Source organism: Thalassophryne amazonica, chromosome 8, assembly GCF_902500255.1.
Source record: "Thalassophryne amazonica chromosome 8, fThaAma1.1, whole genome shotgun sequence".
Classification (NCBI taxonomy): domain Eukaryota; kingdom Metazoa; phylum Chordata; class Actinopteri; order Batrachoidiformes; family Batrachoididae; genus Thalassophryne; species Thalassophryne amazonica.
The window spans coordinates 59,320,410-59,330,877 of NC_047110.1; the positions used below are offsets into that span (position 1 = coordinate 59,320,410).

Consider the following 10,468-nt stretch of genomic DNA (forward strand, 5'->3'; position numbering starts at 1 on the left):
AAGATGAGAACTGTTGATGCTACCTGATTGTGCAATATTTTTATTCAAAATGTAGACCTCAATCTTGACTAAAATTACAGCCAGGCCCATACTTTTCTTAATCCTTCTCTGTGCCACTCCACCGTTAAGGTACAGAACTGGTGACGCGACAGACAAAAGTCAAAAGTTTCACTATGCCCAATTTCTCCAGGCACAGTGACAGAAGTCTCTAGCTCCTCCAGAGCTACAGATTTCTGTCAATTGACTCATTCTTGCACAGTCACGTAGCATTTGAGAACTGTTAACGCCAGACAGACTTACTATATAGAACAATACTGAATGGTTTTCTCATATACTATATACCGATCAAATCCCCTGTGACATCACCCACAGGCTTTCTGAAGAACAAGTCTGAAGCTCAAATGGGATGGTTCCAAATGCTGTGAAATCTTGGCAGTGCCTGACTCTACTTAATTTCTGGCCAAAACAGGCATGACCCAAGCAGAGGGTCACCGCTTTGAGTCTAGTCTGCTTCAGGTTTCTTCCTCAAATCATCAGAGGGAGTTTTTCCTTACCACTGTCACTTGTGTGCTTGCTCTAGAGGTTAGTAAGGTTAGACCTTACTTGTGTGAAGTGCCTTGAGACAGCTTTGTTGTGATTTGGCGCTATATAAATGACATAAATTGAATGGGTAAAGAAATAGATTCTGGGAAAAACTAGTGTGACAAGTGTAGCCTGAGCACACCCCCTTCCTGAACTCACCAAACAAGCTAAAGCTAGCAGGCTAATCTTGGTTCAGGTGTTTGATTAAACAGTATTTTTTTGGACTGGGTGGTGGTTTTCATAACCCACAGGGGTATTAAATATGACTGAATTATTGCCTCAGTAACGATGCAGTAACACTGGAGCTATGGATACCTGCTAATCAGTGCTAATAGTGCTAACATACGAATACAGAATACCAAAATTTCACACAGTGGACATACTGGAGCACAGACATCTTAGATGGCGTGATAGTGCAATTACCTGCACAGCTAAACATATTACATTAGATATTTGTAATAAAATGATCAGAAAGGGGAAACATGGTCGAATCAATAGCAGTTAGCACTCATGCCCCTAATTAGCCGTACCTTTATGGCGTACACTAGCTTAAAATGATGAGTTACATAAAGATTCACACCTATTGCCATGAACAGGTAAAATGCCTATAAAAAGCAAATGTTTTTGCACCAGGCTGTAAACATGATTATTTTTGCTCAAAGAGAGTGACTTCCTTTTGGAAGCAGCCTGCCACTTCTGTGTTGACTCCATTTTCCAACTCCTCAGGTTGTCACGTGGTATTTTGTAATGATTTGTGTAAATAAAGACCAAGACATGTTCTGTGATTGTGAAATGTTTGTCTACCAATGCCCTGAATGGTCTAAGGAAAAGGACTATAAAAGGTAATGATTTGTATTAAAAATAATACTAATAGTTGGCTTGTCCAATTACTTATGAGCTCCAAAAGTGGAGGGAATGTTTATACAAATGGTGATGTTTGTGTTCAGTGATTAGAATTAAATCACAACTTGATAGTTTCATTTCAGCTCCACTGAGGGGGTGTATAGAGGCAGAACTACTTATGGGCCCAAGTGTCCAGTGAAGCAGTTTAAACTTTCTCACTTAGGACAAGCAAACGGATATGCTCCAGGAGAATCTGCAGATCATGACAAATACATGTCACGGGGATATGATAGCCTTCAAGTAGAAAGAAGGTCAAAAGGTGCATTGATTAACATGTACAACAAGAAATTATTCGTTCAGTTTCATTGTTGCTAAAAATGAAGAGGCCAAGGCCAGAAAATTGAGGTCGCTGATAAATGCTATTAGTAGGAGATGCTGAGGGGTGAAGAAATCAATATGGCAGTTTGTCAAGCTGCCTCTAGGAGGGAGTGGGACTCTCCATAGCAGCCGTGTCAGCAAAGCACATTACCAGAAATCAAAGGCCACACACGGCCTGAAGGAAGGCATGCAGATGACTCCACACAAAGGCCACACTTTGGTAATTAAAAGCTATTTTATCAGACCTGTCTTGTCACTGCTTTTTCTCTAACACTATTGACTATGTGTTGCTTGGAGACTGATCACTAATTTCACGTTAAACAAACGAGCTGTTAAGTACTGTATTTGTCACACAAAATGAAGCAAAGTAGGTGATTGTATGACACAAAGGATGGCGCTTGTATCATCTATGGCACATTTTAATCATTTTAGGACATTTAAAAGAAACACTGTCATTGAGCAGTCCAAAGGTTTAAGTTAAAATGTTGGAAAAGCCATTAGTTATATCAGCTATTTTATTCCCATTTTACAAATATAATACACTTTCTTATTTCAGACACACATGCACTAGAGGATGATACAACATCCCCGGAGGCATGAAAACATGCAATAATTGAGACAGAAATGTTTGTTTCCAATAAATTTTAAGGAAAAATGGCTTTCTGGATTTGGTCAGTGCTAGTAATGTTGTGCATAAGCCATGAGTCATTAGTCCTTTAAAATTTACAAATTTTACAAACACCAAAGAACCTGTGATGATGAATGTGGGACGAGTACAGTGGGCACTGGTAACAGTGCCACCTGTCAAGGTGGAGATGTGACTTGCATGACTCACAAACTGACCAAACTCAACCAACCACATTAATTCACACTCACGCACACAGTCATCTTCAACCGCTTAGTCCAATCAAGGGTCGTGGGGGACTGGAGCCTATCCCAGCAGTCATAGAGCGCAAGGCGGGGTACACCCAGGACAGGACGCCAGTCTGTCACAGGGCCACAAACAGACAAACAAACACATTCACACCCACTTGCACACCTATGGACAATTTAAAGATTCCAATCCACCTAACCCGCATGGCTTTGGATGAGGGAGGAAACCGAAGCACCCAGAGGAAACCCACACAAAAAGGGGGAGAACATGCAAACTCCACACAGAAAGGCCACAGGCAGGAAGTGAACCCATGACCTTCTCGCTGTGAGGCAACAGTGCTAACCATTAAGCCACCGTGCTGCCCCACATTAATTCAATTAAAAATAAATACATAAATGAATAAAAGACAAATGCGCTTTGGCCTATCTGTGCCTTGTGCAGGCTATGTCAAATCCCAGAACTCTGAATGTCTCTAATGCATCGCTGACAGCATCTTAAGTGTTTCCACGGTAACAGCCAAAAACAACAAAATTCTCCCACCACTCACATCTCCACGTAAATACCAAGCAGGAAGCTTTGATGGTCTCAGATGAAGCCCTACCAGAAGAAGAAAAAGTTGCAGTTCCTTGACTGGTGGCTTGAGACTAGCTCCAAAACAGAGCATCTTGCCATCGAGGTCCATGTTAAAATGTCCAACTTTAGAGCAGAAATAAATATGTCTGCAGCTTGGAACAAAATAAATACATATTTCGTCTCTATAGATAGTTTCCTCCACTTATTTGTCCAACTTCTTAGTTTCGGACGTTTTAACCATATCATACTGACTAATTTTGGGGTGTGTTCACTTTGAGTGACAGCAGCTGATCCAAGGGTCTCAGTCTCTCGGACCCTCTGACCGTAACTCAGCGTCCGTTAACTATTGTCAAGGGCTGTCTGTCACTTGGAATATTTTATTACAAACAACTGCAATAATTTGGCTTGTGTGGCGAAACGTCCTAACGGACCTCCTAAGACATCCCTGCTCCAATATTTGTGCTGAGTAACATTCTTGTGGCGTTTAATGCTGTACACTAACAATGTTAGCACTTTTAGCAGCAATCAATAGCCTGATCCCTTAAGACCACTTAATGCACAATTACTGAGAAAATTAGCAGCTCATAATACCCACACAAAACCAAATCATTATGAGAACCACCACACAGTCCCCCAAAATATGATTTAATAAACACCTGAACCAGGGTTAGCCTGTTAGCTTCGCTGGTTCAGACTTGAAGACAGGGACATGTTCAGGCTTCTTTCATCACACACTGAGCCACCCACGCTCCGCCCTTTACACATTAATGAATTCATCATGAATCAGTGCTGCTGCTGCTCCCAACATGGTGACACTCAGATATGGGCTTCATATCAGCTGTTCCAGGGTCAGGAACTCAGCACTCCCCCTGCCTTCACTGTGCATGCGTCATTTCTGAGTGTCAACAGCGATTCACTGATTACCGCCTCGTTTCTGTTTCAAACTGCACTCCACTCACCACCTGTCTCAGTGACAGACATCTGAAGCTTCTGTACAACAATCATTTTCACATAATAGATGGGGGAGCAATCACAGCGCAACAGCAGCAGGTCTGAGACTAACTCTCTGAGTCTGACTCTCTACACCCAAAGCAATCAAATGAAATAATGTGATTATTAACCATCAGATGACAACGTCAAACCTCTTAAATCACTCTAAAGTCACCTTTAAGCAGAAATGGTCCAGTTTTAAGGAGAAACAAGGCGATAATCTGTTAATCGCTGCTATCACTCTGCCATGACCCATGTTCAGTGAAGACAAGGGAGTGCTGAACCCCTGACACTGGGTCTCTGTAGAAAATCTAAGAGTGACGTCATGCAGGCTTTGTTTAAAAAAAAAAAAAAAAAAAAATACACACACGCACACAGTCTATGGTAAATACATGTTCATACATGAGTTGCGTGTGTATGGCAGCTCACACGCAACACATCTAGTGTGAAAAAGGCATGAGCAAGCACTGAGCCTGGAGAGCAGATCTTGACCTCAAGTTTAGATTTGCACTAATTCAATTTTTCAGACATCATGTTAAGTGCCTATTTTGATTTCTGAACCAAATGGAACCGCCCTTCATTGCTCTCTAAAACACTAAGAGAGAGCATAATCTAGGTTTAAATTACTCAGTGACCCAAAGCTTCTCTTTGAACAAATAGAAGATTTTTCCTGAAAGTGACCATCAACTCATGTTTTGACTTTTGACCCTCATGTAGTAAACAGTCACTGTATTACAGAAACAGATCAGCAAGAGTGTGGGAGGAACTCTGAAAAAGTAATGAATCACAGTTCATTCATAAACTTACGGTGACATGATGAGGAGAAACAGCTTTGCATGTTGGGAATAATTTGATGCCAAAGTTGAGATGCAGGTTTGGACAGTGGAGGAAAAAAATGTGTCTGCTTCTGTTTTATTTCTTCTTGACTTCAGACAGGTTTTGACATGTACCTTGTAAAATGTGCTACATCCACAGATAAATGAACGAGTCAATCCATTCAAGTTTGTTACATGGTATCTTGTAATCATCCAAATTAAGGGCATATAAGGAGGACAAACTCTTCAAAATCTGGTCAACTTTGATGCACCAAATTAATAAAAAAAAAAAGGAATTTTCTTTTAGTTACGTACCTGTTAGACTTGCCTATCACCTGTCACTATACCGGGTGAATGATGGAAATTAGGTGACGTTGTTTATTACATTTCTGGGAAGAAATGTAATAAATCAGAGAAATTAAAAGTTATTTCCTGATTGGTGAAGAGCAGTTATGTTGTAAAACTCATTAACACAGGAGTCAGGAAAGGATTATGTAAGGAGCCTGAGCAGATACTTCTCATCTCTCTGTCTCTCAGCACATTGGTAATTCTGAAGTTAGATGCAGCTCGCAATAAGCTTGTTTGGTATTTTCTTTAATTTCCAATGCCCAGGTTGTTGCTTGTCAATGAAAAGATGTTGTTCACCAAAAGAGCATTTTTATTCACTGCTTGTTGTCACTGTACTGATTCTGGACAAAAGTCAGTCAACACAAGTACAAAAAATACACTCAACAAAAATATAAACGCAACACTTTTGGTTTTGCTCCCATTTTGTATGAGATGAACTCAAAAGATCTAAAACTTTTTCCACATACACAATATCACCATTTCCCTCAAATATTGTTCACAAACCAGTCTAAATCTGTGATAGTGAGCACTTCTCCTTTGCTGAGATAATCCATCCCACCTCACAGGTGTGCCATATCAAGATGCTGATTAGACACCATGATTAGTGCACAGGTGTGCCTTAGACTGCCCACAATAAAAGGCCACTCTGAAAGGTGCAGTTTTATCACAGAGCACAATGCCACAGATGTTGCAAGATTTGAGGGAGCATGCAATGTCAACCAGAGCTGTTGCTCGTGTATTGAATGTTCATTTCTCTACCATAAGCCATCTCCAAAGGCGTTTCAGAGAATTTGGCAGTACATCCAACCAGCCTCACAACCGCAGACCACGTGTAACCACACCAGCCCAGGACCTCCACATCCAGCATGTTCACCTCCAAGATCGTCTGAGACCAGCCACTCGGACAGCTGCTGAAACAATCGGTTTGCATAACCAAAGAATTTCTGCACAAACTGTCAGAAACCGTCTCAGGGAAGCGCATCTGCATGCTCGTCGTCCTCATTGGGGTCTCGACCTGACTCCAGTTCGTCGTCATAACCGACTTGAGTGGGCAAATGCTCACATTCGCTGGCGTTTGGCACGTTGGAGAGGTGTTCTCTTCACGGATGATGCGAAGGAGATGTGTTGCACTGCATGAGGCAAATGGTGGTCACACCAGATACTGACTGGTATCCCCCCCCCAATAAAACAAAACTGCACCTTTCAGAGTGGCCTTTTATTGTGGGCAGTCTAAGGCACACCTGTGCACTAATCATGGTGTCTAATCAGCATCTTGATATGGCACACCTGTGAGGTGGGATGGATTATCTCAGCAAAGGAGAAGTGCTCACTATCAGATTTCAACTGGTTTGTGAACAATATTTGAGGGAAATGGTGATATTGTGTATGTGGAAAAAGTTTTAGATCTTTGAGTTCATCTCATACAAAATGGGAGCAAAACCAAAAGTGTTGCATTTATATTTTTGTTGAGTATATTTGAGAATATAAATTTACTTCACTTTTCAATATCTGTCATAAATTATATAAGTCGCTTGGTTTTCAATGTATTTTCAGAAATGGGAGGATGCCACAGTGGATCAGTCCTCTTTCAAAACCTGCACTGCATTATTATTATTTCTTTTTTAATCACTGACAAGTCACATTTTTAACTTTTTAACATATCTGCTGATACACTTGGACACTTTACAAATTTATTTATTATTTTCAACCACATTCACGCTCCAATGCCAAGCATTTCCATTCAAAGCGCTGACTGGAACAGCAGGAGAAATTTGACGTACACCATTTTACTCAAAGTTATTTCCAAAACAGGTGTCACCGAGAATTGATCCCAACTCTACGCCCCCTCAGTTTGAGAACCACTGAGCTACAAACATGCATTCACAGGGGTGAGAGTCTGCAATCTGTGCTTGTTCTTTACTTTTCCTGGACTAATACTGTGCACCTTCTTCCTCCTTGTAAGCAAAATAGACTGTAACAGGTCCAGCACTCGTCTGCACTGTTTCTGCAGCACCAATCACCATCCAGCATCCGATGCCATAGGCTAAACAGGGGATGCCTGCAACAGAAAAAAAAATTGATTATAAAGTCACACAAATAACTCAATGGACAGAGTAGAACATTAAAAGGTGTAGTCCTGTTTCATTTGCCACAAAATTTACTTTGTGTTCATAAGTAGTTGTTATAAAGTACCTTTATTTCTACAATATATCACAAAATGCAGGCAACTCTGTAAAGTATTCAGTTTGCAGAGATTTCATAGCAAATATGACTTCAAAGTGAAATGTTGCACACAACATTGAACTATTCAACAGGCCCGCATGACATAAGGAGAAACCTACGATGTGCAATATCACTGCAACAAACGAATAAACACTGAGGAATCAACATAATTTTGGGCTCTTGCATTTCCCCTGATGTACCAGTTTGACCAAAGGACACAAGTACTGAACTCCATCTCTCAGCTGCCCACTTTACTCAGTGTAAAAACACTGAATGTCAGAATTTAACGATCAAATCTTACCTCAAATTATTCACTGTGCCCTAGTCAGTCTTTTGCAATGTGTTTATTGTGCATGCTCATAGTGTGATGAGGATGAAAATGTGATTAATTGTGCAGCACTACCAGAAATCTGACATTGTTAATGTGAGGCCATGAGCAACGTCTATCAATGAACTGGGAAAAGTGACCAAACACGTATTAAAAAAAAAATCTAATTGCATACATACATACATATATCCCCACAGTAGATATGATATAGATCTACATGTTGATTTGGCACAGGTTTTGCACTGGATGTCCTTCCTGAAGCACATTACATGGAGAATGGCCACAGGTGGTCTTGAACCAGGAATGTTTTAAAATAAAAATAAAAAAAACATCAAAGTCATACTGTTATGTGCTGACGCGGGTCAGAGAACCGAACCAGCATCTGACAATGGCCCAGCGCTAAATAACCAGAAAGCGGTTCCAAGAAACAAATTTATTCCCCCTCATGTGCGATAATTCGTGTATAACATAAATATTCAGCTGTCTTGGCAAGGTGAAGGACAGCGCGCTCTCCAGCGCCCAAATGGATCAAAGCCTGGCACTTCTGGACTCAGATTTACCGCCGAACACCCCCCAGGTGGATACGACAAACTGACTCTGTGAAGGACGGAAAAGGTGAGGTAAGTCAACAGAGCTACAACAAATATCCTTCAGAGGCACACACTATCAGCAACACATTCAGGTCTGAATTTAAGCTTTATGTAAATGAGCAGCTTCTCACAACAGGTGGAGGATCATCAATCCGTACGCCACGGCAGTGAGAAGCAAACTGCACAATTCTCATCAATGTTCAAATATACTGCGTAACAAAACGCCAAATTACTATTAACGATTATTCAGACGATAATCACCTCCGATGTGTGCTGACAGCATGTGTCCCTCACCCGTCCTCCTTCACAGGCACGATGTGTCAAACCCTGGTGTGGTCCTCAGCGTCTCACAACCGAACGTCACAAGGTCGAGTTCCCGGCAATTCTGCTCAAATCACTCATGGCTTAAATGCAGAACGCCATCTCATTATCTGCTTCAGCTGAAAGTCTTTAAGTCTGCACGTGAGCATCATCCACAGGTGCTGCAAGTTGTTAGGCCTGCACGTGAACATCCTCCACAGGTGCAGCCAATAGTTCTGATGAGGGTGAAGGACTCCTCCGCCAGCACCTTCTCCACAGAAAAAAACAGTTTGCATACCACCTGGAGAGCAAAGAAAAGAAAACAGCACCCAAATGTCCAGCCAAACCCCCCAACACACAACACATACATCATAAACAAACTTGGGAACTCTGATACTGACGGAGTTTGCCACTGGATGGTCAGAACCCCCATTGTGTCCCACTCAGCCACAGAATGTCTGTCATGGCTTCGTCTTGTCTCTGTATTTTGACCCATGTTAGTGAAAATCCTATTTTTTTTTTCCATACAAGGCTATTTTTCATATTTGTGACTGTTTTAGCAGTAAGCAACAAATTGACAGATGTGCCAAAGAAAGTCACTTTCATGACTAAAATGGTTTTTAAAAATTGCAAGGGACTACACCTTTAAACCAAACTGACCCAAATTAATGAGTTTCAGCACTGTGAAAAAGTTGTTGTGAAAGTGGAGGTCCTGTGGCGGCGCTTTGGTGCAGTGGTACTTTATGAAGGGGAAGCAGCCCGTACGCAGAATGTGGTAGTTCAAGTCCCCAGCGTTCCAGTTGAAGTTGGACAGTCCGAACTGGTCGTTGAGGACCGCGCTGTACCGGATACAGAATGACGTCCACGCCGGAAGTCTCCTCTGCAGCAAGTGGCACGTGAGCACCTCCGAGGAGGCGGGCAGCGGGCCGGTCCGTCTTCCAAATGAGCTCGGAAACAAGATAACTTTTAGAAAAACTCCATGGATTTTCCCCAAAACGTTCCTTATGACATGCGCAAAAAGTCCCATTGTTGGTAGTTGTCACCTGGACTGCAGACAGCCGTGCTATTTAACGCCCAGAGGACAACTACATAAACATTAAAAACAGCGCGGCAGATGTGCTAAGCTAGCTACTTAAGCTACCGCTCGCGGCAGATGTGCTAAGCTAGCTACTTAAGCTACCGCTCCAAAAAAAAAAAAAAAGACGCACTCCGCTTTGCAAACAAACTAAACCGACTATAAGCATTACAATACACGATACATAAAACTAACAAAAGTATTATTTAATTGTCAAAAGAACGCATTTAGAAATTACCTGCACCCTACTGTACAGTGGTACGGCAATAAAGGTGTTCCGGGTGGAAACGAAAATGTGCGCAGTAGTTCCTACTCAAAATTTCTACGAGCAAATTCTTTCCAACTTGTATGAGCAAGTTAATCTTTTTTTGGTTTTAATGATTCGTAAAATGTGTCCTCAAAATGTTTATAGGGTTAAAAATGCACATGCACGTACATCTCTATTAAAATTTGACAATAAATACAGCACATAATTGCAGAAGATAACACCAAAAAAGATAAAATGCTTATTTTCACTGTAGTATTCAAAGAAAAGAAAAACAAAATGCA

The 10,468-nt window shown here is 41.4% G+C and overlaps 1 protein-coding gene across 1 annotated transcript; it reads right to left on the bottom strand.

Annotated features, from left to right (window-relative positions):
- Positions 1 to 7,328: 7,328 nt before the first annotated feature.
- Positions 7,329 to 9,981, bottom strand: c8h15orf61 (chromosome 8 C15orf61 homolog). Its single transcript, XM_034175613.1, has 2 exons — positions 9,505 to 9,981; positions 7,329 to 7,462 (listed from the first exon to the last, which is right to left on the bottom strand). The coding sequence occupies exons 1-2, from the start codon at positions 9,869 to 9,871 to the stop codon at positions 7,335 to 7,337; spliced, it is 495 nt and encodes a 164-aa protein (XP_034031504.1). The 5' UTR covers positions 9,872 to 9,981; the 3' UTR covers positions 7,329 to 7,334.
- Positions 9,982 to 10,468: the final 487 nt, after the last annotated feature.